The 18,747-nt window shown below is 44.0% G+C and overlaps 1 protein-coding gene across 2 annotated transcripts in view; it reads right to left on the minus strand.

Moving 5' to 3' along the window:
- Positions 1-18,747, minus strand: part of Kiaa1549l (KIAA1549-like ortholog) — a 122,026-nt gene that overhangs the window by 67,332 nt on the left and 35,947 nt on the right. The window contains exons 10-12 of one of the 2 annotated variants that reach the window (XM_013514326.1): positions 17,810-17,973; positions 11,145-11,329; positions 6,269-6,393 (exon numbers count right to left, since the gene is read on the minus strand). In XM_013514326.1, coding sequence (XP_013369780.1) covers positions 6,269-6,393; positions 11,145-11,329; positions 17,810-17,973 — 474 coding nt within the window. Of the gene's footprint in view, positions 1-6,268; positions 6,397-11,144; positions 11,330-17,809; positions 17,974-18,747 lie in introns of both variants that reach the window. The other variant, XM_013514325.1, reaches the window with a different exon arrangement.

Consider the following 18,747-nt stretch of genomic DNA (forward strand, 5'->3'; position numbering starts at 1 on the left):
CAAACGGATCACTCTGCCACGATAGCTAAAAGACACCAGTCAGCTTTGTGCTTCCACAACTGAGCGCATATAAGTTCCTGGGCCCCTGGCATCTTGCTGATTTATTTGTTCTTAAACCATAGTCCCATGAAATAACTGTAGGAATGATAGCACCTTGAGCATGGCTTGGCAAGAGATAAAATTAAGCCTGTTCAAATAACTAACTCAACGGACAATTTAGAAGCAAAATAGGAATTATATAAAATATGAATGTAATAAAAGTACATTCATCTTTCCTCCTGTTTGCTCCAGAGATTGGGATGTTATTTAAATTATTGAAAAACACATAGTTTACATCATTTTGTCACTTACCATAATCACAGAAGATCTGTCAAATTATCAAGGTATATTGTTATTTTACAATGTGGCTAAGATACCTCAGAGTCTAATAATGGGTTATAATGAGATTTTTTTTTTTTTTTAAGTTCTGGGGACTAGTTTGCAAATAGCAGGCCACCAAGCAGCCAAAAACAGAGAAAACTGTCTATTCAGACATGTTGCTAGATACATATGTAACTGTAGAGGGTAGTTTTGCTGGACAACTCATGCCTGTCACTGTCTCCCACCGACAACTACAGCAAAAGCCATCCATGATAACTGGCTAGTCTCCAAGGTGACTTCCAATCATCGTCACCTCCTGATACACACCAGCGAATGGGACTGATCTTTGCAACCAAGAAGAAACTATAGAAACAACAGTGTGTTGCTTCCAAAGGTTGGTTTAAAAAAGAAAAAAGATGGTTTCCACCTTACTCTCTCTTGGATCAATTACTCAAGGAACAGCCAGCCGCCATGTTATGAGAACACTCAAGCAGCTCCGTGGAAAGGCCTCAGCTGAGGCCTCCTGCCTAACAGCCACCCAAGCCAGCCATCTTTAGGCCTAGTCAAGACACTGAGATAACTACATCCCAGGCCAACATCTTTACTGTGGCCTCATGAGAAACCTTGAGCCAGAATCATTCAGCTAAACTATTTCTAAATTCCTGCGCCACAGACCTTATGTGAGATAATAAATGTAGGCTATCATTTTAGGTTGTTAGGTATAGGGGTAATTTGTGATGTAGCAATGAGTAACCTATTTACCTTCTAAACAACCATCCAGCTCGGAGCCTCCACCTGTCACTCTGCCGCTAGAATACATCTCCCTCAACAGGTAGCAAGGCCGATGTTGTCCACAGGGAACCAGATAATATCACCGCTCTGATCAGAGCCCTCAGAAAGCCTCATCTATCTCCTACAAGGCCCTGGAGGCCACCTGGCTGACCCCATCTCCTATTTTTCCCCTTATCTCCTCTGACCCACCACAGTGGCCTTCTGGGACACAGCAGGCATGTTCCCACCTTGGGAATTTTGCATTAGTTGTTTCCTTGGTTCAGAATGCTCTTTCTGAATGATCTTTACATAACCAGTTCCTCCTTGAAGACCGCTGTCCCTAACCACCAACTTACGGTGATCCTGTCATTGTCTTGCTGTGTTTTCTTCCTGACACTTATTGCTACTGATTTACTGAGTTGACTTACAGTCTGTCCTCATCCTTGCCACTAGACTATCAGCTCCACCTTTGACCATCTTTTCAAAGGCCGATGCCTATTGCCATTGACAGTGTCTCACAGACTTCCGGCCTTCAGCAAGGATTCAATGAGTACACGTGTGAGTGAAGGCAGTATGTCTGCCTCTCCTGACTTGGAAGACGAGATCTTGTTAGTACTGGCAGCAAAGGAACCAGGTAGAAGGTAAAGTCATGCTATCATTGAACTGCTCACAGGGTAGAGAGATGGCACTGAGCATTTTTATTGCTTCTGGGTTGGGATGCTCTTACCTGTCACCCTGTGGACAGGGTTATGTGGGCAGCATAACTATAACAGGACAATTTTTTTTTAAAAGTCATATTCTGATTTATATAACAATCCTCCTAGGGTTTTTGTTTTTTTGTTAAGAAAAATATTTAGTTATCTTCTGCCCCAAAGACTTTATGGAAAATTACATTAAAGACATTGCATTATACATGAACACATTAGAATGTTGTGAGTACATTTTAATGAACATAGGATCACAGGGGATTTTAATGCATAATTATTCCCTGCAGGAAAAAGTGGGGAGGGGAGTGTTAAAGGCAAGGGCCACAGTTAAACTGAAGAAGTATTGGGATACTGTCACATCACTACACATACTTCTTCTGTCTTGTGGCTTATTTGCATTGTTGGTTTCCATTTCAGTAAATTAGGCTGGAAGAAGAGATTTCATTTTTTTCATGTTTGAATTGGTATCAGGGAGAGCCCTTCACTGGAGGCAGAAGATCCTGTGCAACAACTCATGCTCTTTCTTTCCAAAATGTTTGTTAAAGTTCAAAGACAAGTAATCTACACCTAGCATCGCTGCCTACCAGTGTTATGCGATATGCTGATATGATGACCGTGATTTGATCATTCCACATGTGTACAGGTATTCAAAATCACACTGTACCCCATGAATATATACAATTCAAAATAAAGTAAGGAAAGCGAGTCTTCACCTCACTGGGAGAGCAAAGAACAAATAAGAGCTGAAACTGTGTTTCTGAGCTAGTATCATTGAAGAATATTCCTTTGTCTGCATCCTATCCTGCTCCTCAACATTCCTGCCAAGGAAGTGATAATTCATCTTCAGAACTCTAATTCTTGTTCCTCTCTTGCCTTATCTTCCTGTGAGTATCAGGTCTGGTTAGATTTTGAGCCCCGACAGTGAAGTCTCTTTGAGCAACACTTAAAGGGTTTAGCGACATTGTTTGCTCTTAAATGATTGAAATAGTAAAAGAATATCTCCATCTCTATATCTATATATTCTAATCTTGAATTTACTTTTAACTTTGCTGGAAAAAAGCATTTTCAAAGGTGACTCAGAAGTTCAAATGTCTATATTCAGTTGAGAAAACATGGAACTGCTTTTGCTTTCAAAATCCCAGGGGTCACATCTAAGTTTCCTCCTTGTATTTAACCATTTCCATGAAGTAGACTCTAAAACGGCCCTGGTAGCTAGTGAATGCACTAAGCTACAAGGACCCGACCAGCCATGTTGCTCACAGGGCAGGGTCTTTTCCCCTTAAAGGTTCTACTTTCACAAAAGATGAATATTAGGAGCTACAGGTGCAACAAACCTGGTGGAAAACAGGGACAGTTTTAAAACTGTAGCCTAGTACATTAACGTTTTTAACTAATCTTACCTACCCTAGCCTCTAGGATAGACACTAAACCATGAGACAAAGTGAATATTTGGTACCAGCAGTATAATCTGTTCTCAGAGGTTACATCTAACAAGTGCTTAATAGCTTTTGCAGACCAGCAAAGGGATGGAAATACACCTTTCTGATTTCTACACAATCCTATTCAATGTTATTCCCTTCCTCCCTCCTTCCCTTCCTTTCTCCTTCTGGCTCATCTTTTTATTTATTTTTTGTTTTTTTTTCCCAGTACCTGGAATCGAACTCATGACCTCGTGCTTGCCAGGCAGGCACTGTGCCGCTGAGCTAAATCCCCAGCCCTGTCATCTTCTAACTTAATCCAGTACATTATGGATTTTATTGGTTAGCTCTCACCTAGTATGAAAAGGGGGGATCTCTTGATTAAAAAGGAAAAATGTGAATCTCATGGAGGTTTATTCTAGAATTCCAATGTGTTTCCATGTCTCAAGTTTTACACAAAGCAAGCTGGTCCTATCATTTCTAGTTGGAAGTTCCAAATCTAAATCTCACTGAACAAGAAGTGACAACCCTGGGGATTCACTAGGTTTACTTTTGGCCAAAATAAAATACACCTACTTTAAGCCTAAGAAAGATGGCTTCTTAATAAAACAAATAAAAACCTCAGCCTGAAACAGTAATTGCATTTTATTCATGCATTGCCTGTCATTATTTCTGAACCTGGTTTTTAAATAATCAAAGTGACTTAAACAAAATAAGAAGACCAGGAGAGGGCGGACAAGCAGGAACAGCAATAGTAGTCAGTAGAGACCCTTAGAGCAGGGCAGAGTTTCAGGAGCCAGTCGGGAGTGACGGGGTCAGAAGCCACACACCCTACAGACCAAACACAGAGGTGGGGAAAGGATCATATGGAAATGTCTGCTGACTGACAGAGGAGTCTGTACTTTGCACATTTTTCAGCAAAAAAAGTACATAATCATCATCAAGTACATTGATTTCATCTTATAAGAAGAAAACAAAGCAAGATGATAAGACACAGAGGGAGGTGTGTGCTGCCACATGCATAGTAAAAAAGTCAGAGAAACACACATCGAGTTATGCAGAATCAGTCAAGATCTGAGGTGGGAGAGTGAGGAGGCATCTGGAGGAGCAAGTGGCTTTTGACATTATAAGCTTCCAGAAAGTGTAGAAAGGAAAGGAAGAAGGGAGGAAAGGAGGAAGGCGGTGTGGAGGAGGCAGAATGAGAGGGTGGATGAGCACCGTCTTGGTGAGCTGGCGCTGGCCCTGGCCCACACAGTATAGTTGTGCCTCAGTATCCACAGGAAATTGGCCGCAAGATGCCCACAGATACCAAAATCTGTGGCTGTTCAAGTTATATAAATGGCACAGTATTTACAAGTAACCTGCACACATCCCCACATATACTTTCAATCATCTCCAGACAACTCGTAACACTTAAAACAATAGTAATATTACACGAACCGTTGTTATTGCTTGGGAAATAAGGACAAGCAAAAAAAGGTCTACACATGCTCAGGACAGACACAATTCTTCCCACTCTTTTCAGTCCACCACTGGTTGAATGTAACATTGCAGAGCCCTTGAACACGGAAGATGACTGTACCTAGTTTTAAAAAAACCTTCCTGAATGGCTTCAGTGTCTATTGTCTGTGCTGTCATCTTGCTCTCTCTACTATGTCTCTTAGGATCTTGCCCTGGGGAGAAAGAAGAAAGCTGCTAAGCCCAAGTCCCTCTTCCTCAGCTTAGAGCTTCTCTGACTCTGGAATATTCCTTATGTGCTTCCCTGACAGACAACTGACAGCAGGATTTATGGTAGTTCCAGGTAGGGCAGATGTTCCAGGAAAATCCCACAGGTCATATCTAATTCTGATGCGGAAAGCAGCTTCTGTCTTCCAGGGCACACAGAATTCAGGGGAAGAAAAATTTAAGAATCAAATAGGCATGAGAATTTAACAAGTGCTTTATGTAATAGCTAGAAATAAGGACAAGGACTGTATCCTCTCTGCAGAATGCAAATCTATTTCTTTCTTTCTTTCTACATTTTGTATCTCTTTTGGACAAAAAAAAAAAAAGAAATAGGCAAGTGACATTTGAAAACAAAAGACTCCTCTGGCACTAGCTTCAAGAGAAAGCCCTGCATTGCACTTCATCAAACCCCTTTGAAAGGGAAGCTCTGCTAAGTAGAGCACCAGGGTGTATAGCTGTTCACCTGGCATTTCTGTAGGGCTCCAGCTACAATTCTCTGGAATTCAGAAGGAATTTTCCCTGATGTGAAATCAGCAGTGCTGAGTCCTTGAATTCTGGGCTCCAGCAAGCCAGCCTCACATGCAGAAGGACCATGAAGGGATGAGGATCAGAACCAAGGTGGGATCGGGCAGACAGCAAGAAAACACAACGATGTTCAACAGATGCAGTCCATCGATGGTGCCCTACGCAGTAAGGGAGCTCAAAAAACATAGACATAAACCCCAAACACTAACACATATGAGGGAGGAAAATGATCTGCGTATGACAGAGATGAAACAGTTAAATTTCCCAGGAGAGTGAAGCATAAGGCCAATTTTTTTATTGACAAATCTGTCTATTGTTTTTTTTTCTGGGGGCAGTTAGATTGGCCGTATCTAGGCTCTCTAGGACAGACTGAACCCTTGAAACTCGTCGGAGACATCAGGGTAAGAACGAGGAAGAAATCTTCAGAATGGCCAGCATTTCCAAGACCAGCTGGCGGAGCAGACCTGGTGCCAGAAATCGCATCCATCCATTCAAGGATGAGACAAATCTCTAAGCAAACATCACTTTGCTTTACAATGGTTTTTCCAAGGAACTGAACAATTCCTTAAGAACAGGAGAAGAGGAGGTGCGACAGAACTATTCAGAGAAAGGGTTAAAGCAATCATCCAAGAGGCTCTGGCCCTTGTGAGCAGAATAGAAAGAAGGGCTGGGGTTAGATCACGCTGAGTGTGTAAGTGGATGCTTGTGTGTGCAAGCACCCACAGGGGGGACTGGGTGGTGCTTGGCGGGCAGGCTTCTCACCATTTCTCTTCCTTGCCTCCTCCTTTGTCACTTTCTGCTGTGCCATTACGTTCTGGGGTGAGCGTCTCCCTGAGCTGGGCTTCCCTGATTCGTTGCTGATGACAGAGCCAGTCTCACTGGGCGACCTGCTGGAGTAACCATAGCAACAGGGAAGACGGTAAGTTTCAACTAGAACAGCCACCTCTCAAGGTTATTTTACTTGCACAGTTTATGCCCGTAGCTTTTCGTTTCAGTTCTACTGGCAAAGAAGAAATGATGTATGAAAAGAAGAAAGGCAAACCCACCCACGCCATGGCATGGGTGAGGCAGCTGACGGTTCTGAAGTGACTTTACCGGGCTCTGCTGGCTCTGCCGACAAGTTTACTGAGCGCAGCCCAAAGGCCCCTCTCAGATTCATTAACAGCCAGTGACCATGGAAACGGAGCAACAGTGTTTGTGCAGCAAGCCCTCCTTTCCACACATGGCACGCTGGATGCTGAGTGCTTGAATCACAAGGGCCTCTTCAGACATGTAAAGCCACGGTTCTGTTTGACTATTGTCTTCATGGCATAGACCTTGTCTACTAAACATTAAGTCACCCACTATGGGGCCTTCACTCTGTCAATCACACATAATACACACACATACACACACACACATTTCTTTAACTGTGGTAACTAGAAATGACTTACATTGTGAAACAGCCAATTTGAGCTACTTGTTCCTTTTACGTCCTAAAGTTTTGGAAATACCCTTTGCATGCCCCTTTGCACCAGGCATCCAGGCCTACAGACACTGACCCACACCGTGCTAAGAGCTCCATCAGGAGCCCCTACTGTGTGCTGGGTGCCCTCCAAACTGGTTGTGAGTCAGTATGGTGCGCCTCTGACTTGGGGATGGTCAGTCTCAGTCAGTAAGGGAGGAATGTGGAGCTTGTAGAGGCGAAGTGTGCTGTCCACAGCAGGACTGGGCAGTGGGATTAGAGCCAGGGATCCCCCTCCATCCACACCCCAGATTACTCTCCTTTGCAGTTCCCAACAGGGACCCCAGATGAGGGCAAGCCACAGGGCTTTCTCCCCTTCACTCAGGCCCAGACTCTCACCTTCTGCAACTCTGTGGGAAAGCGAGCTCTCCAGAGCCCCCCGGAGATTCCTACTCTCACGGGCCTCAGCTCACACCAGCCTGGAGGTGGACCGAGTGCAAGAACCACCTGCCTCTGCGGGAGGCCGCAGGACAGATACCTCGTGGCTTCTTGGTTAGTGTCAATTGTCCACATTTAGCAGAAAAGGGCACTGAGCACCTCCCTGCATCCCAGTGGAAAACTGACAGGAATCAATGCCTCATCGGGGGAGGTAAGCAGCTTGTGAGGTGGAAGCTGTGTGTCCTTGCAGATGCACCACCCTGCCCCTTCCCTCTCCTCTGGGAGCCTGGAGCTCTCAGTTCTGCACACATTAGGACCTGAAACCCACCAGCAGTGGGGAAGTTGGGATGTCCCAGAACAAAGCAGCATACGCCAGAGCGTTCCATGGAGCACGAGAGCCCAACTTCCACACACAGTCAAAGTCTGGGAAATGTTTACTCTATTCATTCTTTAGAGATTCCTAAAGCACATTAGATATCAAAGGCTCTGACTGATTCTGTCATAGGTTCATTTTGTCTCATTAAATCCAGCATTTTATAATTTATGTGACCATATATCTCTTTTACCATAAAACTTTTAAAATATCCTATGAAACTAGTAGTCTGGGAAAATAAGGATTGGGCATTAATTAATGAATATGTATAATTTATTTACCCACCAGCTGTTTGATTACTGAATGTGGGGTGTATAAATACACATACATGGAGAAGACATACACTGCCGGGTTGTTTTTAGAATCTCACGATTAACAGGACCTTCCCTTCCAGGCACTTTATTGGAGTAAAAGGCTTTCATTTAAAGGAAAGAGAAACGCTTTTTGTAACTTGCAAATTATTCAACTATTTTGTAGCATTTTAAGACCTTTCCCCTCATTTGACCCAGAAACAATTTTCTGACTGTTCTTCTAACTCAAGGAAAGGTGTTAATGAGCAAATTTCTATAGCGAAAACCCAACCCTGTTCTTTGCATTAGCTTGTAGAGTTCTCTTTACATGGAACCATCAACTCCAAACTCCTAATCCAAACCAGAGACTGAGACTGTGTGTGTATACTCACAGGACAGCAAAATATTTTTGAAAGCAAAAACACATCACCCGTGAGACTGAACTCAATGGTCCCCCATTGTGAGACCAGCAGTAAACAGGGAGCCTGAAGGAGAGTCTTGGGGTGGGGATGAATCAACTACTGAACAATTATCGCCTATCACTAAGTATCCTTTGCAAATGACTGTCCTTATGAGATTGATTCTTCATCCTGTCCCATCAGCTTCATTGACAGATGAACGCAATAGCACCCCCAAGACCTTAGACTGGAGGAAAAGGATCTATAACACCCATCAGACTGCCTGGGAATGACTGAATCTTCAGATTTCCATTTTAAAATCTTTTTAAAAATTGGAGCATGTTAATAACGATCAAATAATAGGTTTTCTGATTTTCATTTACAAAACATTTTGGGTCATCTAACAGACCCATCTTGCACAGGGGTCCTATGGTCCATATCTAGGTTGAATCAGGAAACTGGTACAGAAAGACGGGGAAACCAGAAACATGATTCATGATAGGCTGCATTTAGGGTCTTCCCTAATGATATGAGACATCCCTGAGCAGCTCACCTGAACATGGATGAGGTTTCTAACACAGTCTGGTCAATGATTCAGCTGGTCCCTAGTAAGATTACATTTTCATGAGGAAATAACAATGAATCAAATGTAGAAACCATGCAGCAGTATAGACGTTTGATTTATCTGTTGTTTCACAAGCTAATACTTCTTAATAAAATTGGTAGTACATAACTGAACTCAATTAGCAAGAGGCAGCTCCTTGCTAATCCAAGAAGAAATGCTTGTTCTAATACAGTTTTAAAAAAATTAATCTTTACACAATTTACTCAACTCAAATAGGTGGAAAAGAATTTTTATTCTTCCTGGAAGTGCTGTGTTAATATCCTAATTCTAATAATTCTGTTTCTTTTCAGTGTCTTCCAAAGAGGTAATAAATAAGTTGTCAATACGCCTTTATTGTACCTGACGAAGGTCATAATGAGAATAATTGCTGTAGATAACTATTTACACGCCAACTCAGATCAATCATCTGTTGTTTCTCTGTGCATCTCAACTCTACTTTGCTCCGGCTCTTCCCCGCGAGTGGTCCTAAATTGTTCATACATCTGTAGTCAAGCTTTGGGGGAAGTTTTCTACCACACTTTCTCTGAATTTGACCACATGACACAGCAGGACACAAGCGGAAAGTTGGGAAATGCTTGTACTTGGAGGCTAATTTTTCTTGTTGCCCTTGGAATCACCTTGGGAGAAAGCCAGGGCTAGCCTCCTGGAGGATGAGAAACCAGATGGAAAGAGGTCTCAGTGACATGGGCCACCCCTGACAGCGAGTCAGCCAGTCTAAAACAGCACTATGGCCCCCCTCCATCCCTATGCCCCATTACTGTGGCTTTATTTCCTTCTTTGTAGTCTTTACCACTTGACCTAGAAATAAATAGGCCTTATCTACTTCATTATTTATTATCTGTTTCTCCCCACCAGATTATAAACTCTGGTTCAGTGAAATATCGCCAGTGTCTGGCAAACGGCAAACAAGTACAGTAATACATATCTGCTAGATAAAGGGAGGCAAGAAAGGAATAACATACAAAAGATGTGGCTTTTCCAATCTCCACAGTGGCCTCAGGCAAGACAGCAGCGGGTAAGCAATGGATATTGGTCTTGCCAGCCAACAGAGAACCTCCCATGGGGCTCATGACCTCTTTATAAGACTATTGAGAAGTGCTTGTAATGAGTCTCTAACCTAAATTCTCCCATTGATCATCCACATTGCTGTCAGAGTAGTTCTTTTGAAATATAAGCTGGATGTCATTATTCCCTAAAAGAACTGTCAATAGCGTCTCATTGCCTAGAGAGTAAAGGTCTCTTTAGCCTGGTGGTCAAGATGATCTACAATTTTACTTCATCTTCTCGTTTTATCCCTCACTATATCCCAACCACTATGAACTCTAAACCCTGGGAACACTCACCGTCCTCTTCTTTCCCTACTCTTTCGGATGGATCCTTTATCTCTTCCTTCCTATTCAGACCTCCCCACCCTTCAAGGCTTGGCTAAAACAACTGCCCCAGAATGTCCCCCAGGGCAGCATTAAGTTCCCCTCCTCTCTTTATTGCAGCACTCAGACCCCACACAGGCACTCACACTTGGTATTCCATTATTTATCTCTCTGTCTCCTCCATCATGAGATCCTTGGGTCAGCAATTAATCTCCCACATTTTTACAGTCCTCTTGATGCCCATCAAAGTGCTCTGTTCATGGTAAAAACTCAACAAATGGTTTCGATGGGAATCAGAAACTCTATTGAGAAGCCGCCAGATAAATTCCAAGTATCCTGAAGGAAAGGCACTACTTTTAGCAGACATTAAAACCACAAGTGGTTGTTATTTTGTTATTGTTTGTTTTTCTCTTTAAAATAAAAAATAACGGTGCCGGTAAAACCATAAGTGTGACATTGGAGCCAAGTTTACTAGCATAAATAGAGAAGCTACATTTCCACGGTAGTGGCTGATCAGTGACACAAAGCCTCACGAAGGGTAGCCCAGAGAGAGCAGGGGTTGTGGCTCTCCTCATCTCTCTTAGTCTTCTTTGTAGTATTCAAAGTGAGCATGAAGGGGACTTTCTAAGGGTCACAGTTGCTCCTACTATGGATGATTTCTCTTGCTGATGGGGAAAAGCAGAAGTTGGCCCCTGCCTACCTCTTTCTGGTTTCGGTGGACTTGGCCGTCTTGATGGTGCTCCCATCCTGAGCAACATCCCTCTCCTGAGGAGCATCTCTAACTGGCAGCGGGAGGACCACGGTCTCCTGAGTCACAGGGATGACTTCCTCGTCTGCCCCTTGCTGGCCCAGGTGCTGCTTGGCATAGTCAAAGCCTTGTACGGGCTGCAAAGACGAAACAGATTCACAGTTATCTTTCTAGAGAAATGTCTCCAGTGATGGTTCTAAGGGAAGACAGGAAACAAGACACATGAGACAGGAGCAGACAGCTTTCTGACGAGCAAGAGCGAACTCAAATCCGCATCGTTATTCTGTCCTGCAAAATCAGAACCTGCGTCAGTTCCACTCAGGAAGTGAATCTCTATAGATTAAGACTTGCTCAGAAAAAGGAAGGGTGCAAACATGGTACAAATAAGTGTGTGGAAATCAGTTCTTTCATGGACTGCTAATTAGAAGCAACTGCTAGTTGATACATTAATTAAGACATAACAGTCCCTGTATCATTCCCTGTCTAGAAATATTTGGTTGCTCCTGAATTCTACTTACAGATAGCTTTATGTGTAATGGCATTTGTGTGACTTTGCCAAATCACTTGAATTATGAACATCAATTTTCTCATCTGAGAAATTAAGATACTCTTATCTGCTTTTCCTCCACCACCTTTGAGTATTAAAGTGGATGGCAAATAGGAAAAGAGGGACATGTGTTAGCACAAGTGAAAGCAACACAATCATTGATAGCGACACAGAATTAAAGGACCCGGTCTTTCATCCAGACTTCTCTCTTAAACAGGCCGACTCTCCTATAATTCATTCCTGGGGAATTAGCAAAGCTTTTATTGCACAGTGTCTGAAATCCCAAGTGAACAAGGCAGCTGTGAGCAAAATCCAACAGACATCTAATAGTGCGGTAGTGAAGGACCAAGAAGCATGTTTAAACAATCCCTGGGAGTGTCTCTATTCTGCTTCACAGCCCAAAGCAGTACAATGCAGATTTGAGGCAGGAAGTGGGGCGGTAAAAAGCAGCAGGTCTAAAAGAGGATTGCCTGGCTTCAAACCCTGACTCGACCACTTAATAGCTGTGTGACCTCTGATAAGTGACTGCACCCTCTGACATCAGTTTCTTCATCCGTAAAATGGAGATAATAACAATCTGAACAGGACAAAATGCTTCTGTGTGTGAAAGGAATATTTGACCCCACTCAAGGTGATGCTGAAGATTAAGGCATTCAAGGTCAGCATTCAGCTAAGTGTCTGTCATATAGCAGGTACTCAATTAGTATTAGTTATGACTATTTACCTTCCTATTAAATCACAGTCCAGGTGAAGTGGACATCGGTGATTTTCTCCAAGAAAATCTGAAGATGAAATTCAACCTCTACCATCCAGAGTCTACCAGAACTTGATAAGATCAGAAGATCCTCCTTCAGCACCGAGTTGGCTAAGAATCAAGCAGGGATTCTCCAGCCAGACTTAACAACCCGCAGTCTCCTGCTGCAGCCCAAGCTGTCAAACCTGTGGTGTCCCAAAGCAGATAGAGTCTTCTTGCTAAATCCAGCAAAGCTTCTTTACTTGAGGTTGCCTGTAGCATTGTCATGAATGGTTCCTCCTAATTCCCTGGGAGACTCACTTTGGGAAGTGTGACAACCACCTGTTCTCTGAGGCATACACTCTGACCTGGGGCTGAATTTCTGAAGCCGTTTGCTAGGGGAAGACAGTGTCGCTTCTTCTCCCTCCCCTTCCTTGGTGTTACATGAAACAGTACAGAGCCTTTGATGACTTGGTGATGTCCCTAGAACACTGAATTATACTGTTCCTCTCACAACCAATTGTTTACCAATTAGATTCAATTTTTGGAATATTCTAGAAGCTTCTTTTTTCTCTCAGTGCAGTTCACTGTCTACTGCCTCGGTCTTATTGCTTCTATTCAACTCCTTTCCAGACCCACACTGGAGAATCCTCCAAGGTTATCTCCTTCAAAACACATCTGGTCTTATATCCTTCATTGAAAGTGTTACATGGCACCCAGGATCTCTGGCAAGGCATCCAAGGTCCTTCATGTTTCGGCTAAACCTATCCTCCCAGCCTCATCTCCGGTTGGTCCCTTTTCTGCCTCACCTCCAAGCCCCTATTATCCTACTCAGTTTTGTTCCAACAGTACTGGCTTGTGCTGATGCTGTAGATATAAAGATGGGTGATAAGTGGTCCCTCGCCTTCAAGTAGCTCAGTTTCAGCCTCATTCAACATTACTGGCACGATTGTAGAGATATTAATAAATTAGGTCACTGTATCCTCACTATAGCTCAAAAACACAGGTATTATTGTGAGTCTCCATTTTACAGATGAAGAAATTGAGGTTGAGAGGAGTTAAGGGACTTACCTGGGATCACACAATTGTTCTATACGGAGCCAGTATTTGAACCTAGTACAACATGACCCAGTGCCAGGACACCTAGCCACTGCTTGAGGATTCATCCCATGGCCCCGCCTTTCCTGTGTGGTCGCCATCTTGGTTGGTTGGGCATTTCATACTATACCAGGCCTGGTTCCTGTGCTGAGACTCCTGGCTGGTCTGAAAGTCTCCAACAGCCAACGCTTCCCAAGAACCTAGTGACAGGTACAAGCTGGCCCTAGTCCTATCTCCCTTCTCTTCCCCATTCTCTCTAGATTTGACTCCCCCTTCACACTGGGTTGAAGTTACCCACTGGATACTTCAGGTGATGGGGGGAACGATGGGATACGGAAAGAAAACATCAAAGGATGTCAGAAGAGGTGGCCGTTGTTATCAGGCTGATCATAACAATCACTGTGTATGTTTGGTGGTGACAGCATGCAACGTCCTGACACCTCATTTCATCCTCACAACAGACCCAAGAGGTAAGCAAGGCACACATCACCATCTTTATTTTCAAGAATAAAAAAGCTGAAGAGGTTCAGTGATTTGTTCAAAATCACACAGCTAAAAGATGAAATACTGAAAACTAATTCCTTACCTTCTTGGTTCCCATGGTAATGTCCTTTCAACCTTCAACTTGAAAATTACCTAAGATAAATTAAATGTCCATGGAGCACACACTAGGGACTACATGCAGTTACTCTGATGAGTTTTTACAAAAGTATCAAATTAAAATAATCTCCAATAATTTCAAAGGTAGACATACTATATAATGCCTTATAAGAAGAAAACACACCTAACACTAAAAGCCAATTCTCACGTAATGTTTACTGTATACCAGGCATAGCACCTGGCAACTTACATATATTTACTCACTTAATCCTTAGAAGAAGCTATCCATTAATACTGCTACCACTCCTGCATCATAGATGGGAAAACTGAAGCACAAAGAGGTTAAGTAACTTTCCTGATGTCACATAGCTTGTATGTGAGGAACAGGAAGCAGGTAGCTGTTCTTAGCGGGGTGAATATCCTGTCCCAAGCAGATGCTCATGCCAAGCAAACTGTCCTACATCTCACTATGGCTCTGACTACTTTCTCCTAAGGAAGCCAAGGAATCGTGTTCTCTTTAATTACATAAAGGGAAAAACTAGAGGGCAAAGGCTCTTTAAAAAGAGTAAAGTGAAGCGAACTACAAAGAAAGGACGTAACAAAAGCCAAGACGCTTGGCCCATTGCATTCATCATCTTCGGCATTCCACCAGCAGCAGCCCAGCTGACAATGGTAATGGGTCATCTATGTACCTGGTCTCTGAAGACAAGTGCAGGATCCACACCCTGGCCTCAGCTCCCAGGACAGCCACAGCCAGCTTCTCTGCTTAGCATGTTAGGTTTATTACTGAGTCTGAGGAGGGTCCCGAGCACTTCCTCTGGCACTGTAGCCTGCATTCTAACAATGCAGTAATATCCCTGGGGCCATCCACCCACTCTGTGGATTGGTGGCAAAGGCTAACTTTTTCATTCTGTTATTGAGTTCCGATCACACACACAGTTGTGAGAGGTGATGCAGTCGGCTTTCTCTCAGACACTGCAGTGTCCCTGGCTTGCAAAAGCAGGACTGCAGCAAGACATAGCCAGTACTACTACTTCGCTGGCTTCCTGTGACAAAAGGGTTTTGGATATCAAAGTGCCTCACCCAGCCTAATTGAATGGGAAGACAACCAGCAGCCCCTGCACACAAGTGATGGAAATCAGTTCTCAGGACACTGATTTGCTTGATTTATAACATCAGTCAGCTATCTCAAGAAGCACAGTGCATGGGGTAGGCATACAAAGGGAGCTAAGGAAACCACAAACATTTCATCTATTCCAGCTCAAGCCCCAAGGTATGCTGAAATCTTGTGTTGCCCAACTCATCTTGGCAGATGAATAAGACTTTAGTTTAATCTATAACAGAGATGCCACATCCAACCTCAGCATGCCATGCTCTCATTCCTGGACTCAGATGCAACTAGGTTCTGATAATTACTTGTGATGTCTGAAAAGCGCATGTTGTCACCAAGCTAAACTAGCTGTTCCTTCTTGGAATGGTTTCATTTTTTACTGCTTGGCAAGTCCCAGGGTACCCTTCCCAACAGCATCCTGCTGTGTCTGTGAGGCAGGTGCCTTTGCATCTACAGAAGCAGAAGAGCATTCTTTGGGATTTGGCTTTTCAGTGGACAGAATGTCTAATCAAGCTGCGGCTTCCCAACAGGTGCATGGGTTTTGTAAATAATAACAATCCTTTGATTTCTTTTGCTCATATGAGGTGTGATGGCGCAGAAGAATGGAGGGATGTGTGACATCCCAGTAAGGACAATCTCATATCCCATGGGTATGAAGTGTGACAGTAATTTGTTGCCTCATTTCTACATAGGTAGATGAAGGTCAGAGGCTCAGAGCTTGGAGAGGAACCTTCCTCCCAAATCCCAGGGTTCAGGTGGGTATACAATGAGGAAAGAGCTCAGTGATTCAGGTGTGGGCCTCTGTTAGTTGTGTGACTCTGGACAAATCCTAACATTTCTCTCTTTGGTTTCTTGGTAGCTAAGTGAGGATAATAAAACCTGCCCTGACTGTGACCTACCTCACAGGGCTGCCGTGAGGAACAAACGAGGTGACAGATTTAGAAGAGCTTAGCAAATTGTAAGGCATTATTTAAACACCGAGTATTACAGTCAGGATATTCCTCTGGGGGAATATCACAGAGGTGGCTACGTGACTGGAAAATTAGCCTTCAGAGTTTCCTCAGTCCGCTGCCTGTCAGTCACTAGAGGTGGATGGGGTGGAGATGTGCAGGCAACAGGGGAGAATGGAGCTCAAACCAGGATGCAGGGGAGCCATGGGTCTGTCTTTCGGCAGCTATCCTGCTCTGGGCCTGTAGTTTTCCATCATGGCAGCCACTGGAGAAAGGTCACTTCAGTTAGGAGAACATCTGGGAGCCAATATGCCCAAAGGCAGCTTGCATTAGAGGCTCAGACTGTATCATAACCAGGCTGGGCTGCCACAACAAAATACCATAGACTGGTAGGCTTATAAACAACAGACATTTACTTCGCACAGTTCTGGAGTCTGGAAATCCAACATCAAGATGCCAGTGTGGTTGGGCTCTGGTGAGGGCCTGTTGTGGTTTAGATCTAGGATGTTCCCCCACCAGCGTCTCATGTGTTCCGAGGTGAGACTTTTGGAAAATGGTTGGATCTCAGGGGCAATATATCCATCACTGGGTTAGGCCACCCAAGAGTTCACAGCTGAATGTGCTGTTAGGAGGTGGGGTCTGGTTGGATGAGGTGGGGTCTGGTTGGATGAGGTGGGGTCTGGTTGGATGAGGTGGGGTCTGGTTGGATGAGGCAGGTCACTGGGGGTGGGACCTGGAAGGGTATATCTCCTTCCCAGGCATCTCCTTTCTCTCTTTTCCCTGGCCACCATGTCATGAGCAACTCTTTGTCTGCCACTGTCCCCTGCCATCCTGTTTCTGCTTTGGCGTCGGTCAACCATGGACTGGAACTGTGAGCCAAAATAGACCTCTCCTCCTTTCAGTTCAGATGTTGGGTATTGTGTCCAGCGACAGGAATGCAAGAAGACAAGGCCCTCTGCGAGGCTGCAAACTGCCCGCTCCTTACATCATCACACAGTGGGGGAAGCAAGACAGCTACCCAGGGCTTCTTTACCAAGGCCACTAACCTCAATCCTGGGGCCCCATCCTCATCAACTAATTATCTCTCAAAGACCTACCTCCTAACACCATCACCCGGGGAGTTAGAATTTCAGCATATGGATGTGGGGACACAAACATTTTAACCATAACAGATCTGGCTCTACCATTATTTCTGCCACTTACAAACCATATGACCTTGAAGGAGTTACTTTCCATGTGTACAGGGAGGAAATCCAATTAAGTCATCTGTAAAGTCCTTTCAGTTCTCTGTGGGACCTAGTTTTCTGTGCCTCAGTTTCTCCATCTATAATGTAATGGTCCTTCCTCAAAAGGTCATTGTGAGGATTAGAGGGCTGCTACAGGTCAATGGCCTGTGAGCATATGTGGCAAAGAGTGGGCATCAGATAAGCATTAGTTATCATGTTCTGAGCAGGAAACAGAGGGTCTCCTCCCAAGGAGGACTCGAATCAGTGTTTCTGAAGGCTCCTATGATGGTTCCAAAGCCCAGCAGGAAAGGCCTGCAGGCCACAGTTGCTCCCTCCCTGCCTCCCCGCATACCTTTGCTCTCTGAGGCAGATTTATCATGGTGTCCGGCTTGAAGTCGTTCTTGTTCTTCCTGCAGAGCACGGCAGTGATGATGATGATAATGACCGTGACCACGGCAATGGGCGCCAGGACTGCGGCAATGATCCACAGATTGTTGGGTGGGTTCTTCACCACAGCTGTGGGAAGGAGCCAGCAGGAAGCATGTGACAAGGAGCATCAGACATAAATGTCCCCAACCCACCCCCAAGTTTTGAGATAGGTGGGAGGCAGCAGAGGTTAAGAGGATTTAAGGTCAGAAAGCCAGTGTCTCAACAGCATGTGACCTTGGGGAAGTGACTTGAGCTCTCTGAGTCTCAGCTTCTTCCTCTGTAAAATGGGAGTATCATTTTGTAATGTTTTAGTGTGGGCTCCCGTATGGGGCTCAATAAAAATATCCTCCATTAGTATTAAGAGGAGGAAGATGGATCCATATCACTTTTCCTCACTGGTGATATGAAGACTCTGTAATGGTTTGTAATAGGGTCTTGCACATAATAGGTGTTCAATTAAAAATTGAAGACATACATGAACTACCACTATCCCTGTTGCAATTTGGCTCCCCACAGAAATATTCTAACAGGACAATCAACAAGTTAAAAATCCCATCTGTGTGGTTATTCTAGTCCATATTTAAATTAGTATCCTCAAAATCCGGTTTAGGGATCATTCTTTTTAGAGTCTGGTTAGCCAAACTTGGTCTTCCCAATCCTGCTGAGTTGTGATGGAACACCTCTGCACATGACTTTGTACTTTTAGACCACGTGCCATTGAATGCACTGGGTTTGAATGACTTCAGCTGACCTAACTTAAATAACACTTTGACCACCAAATGAATTTATTAATGTACATAAGACAAATCTATTCCATCCTCATTTAAACAGACTTGAAGAAAGTGTACATACTGTACCACA

Source organism: Chinchilla lanigera, unplaced genomic scaffold, assembly GCF_000276665.1.
Source record: "Chinchilla lanigera isolate Chin_1 unplaced genomic scaffold, ChiLan1.0 scaffold00021, whole genome shotgun sequence".
NCBI lineage: Eukaryota > Metazoa > Chordata > Mammalia > Rodentia > Chinchillidae > Chinchilla > Chinchilla lanigera.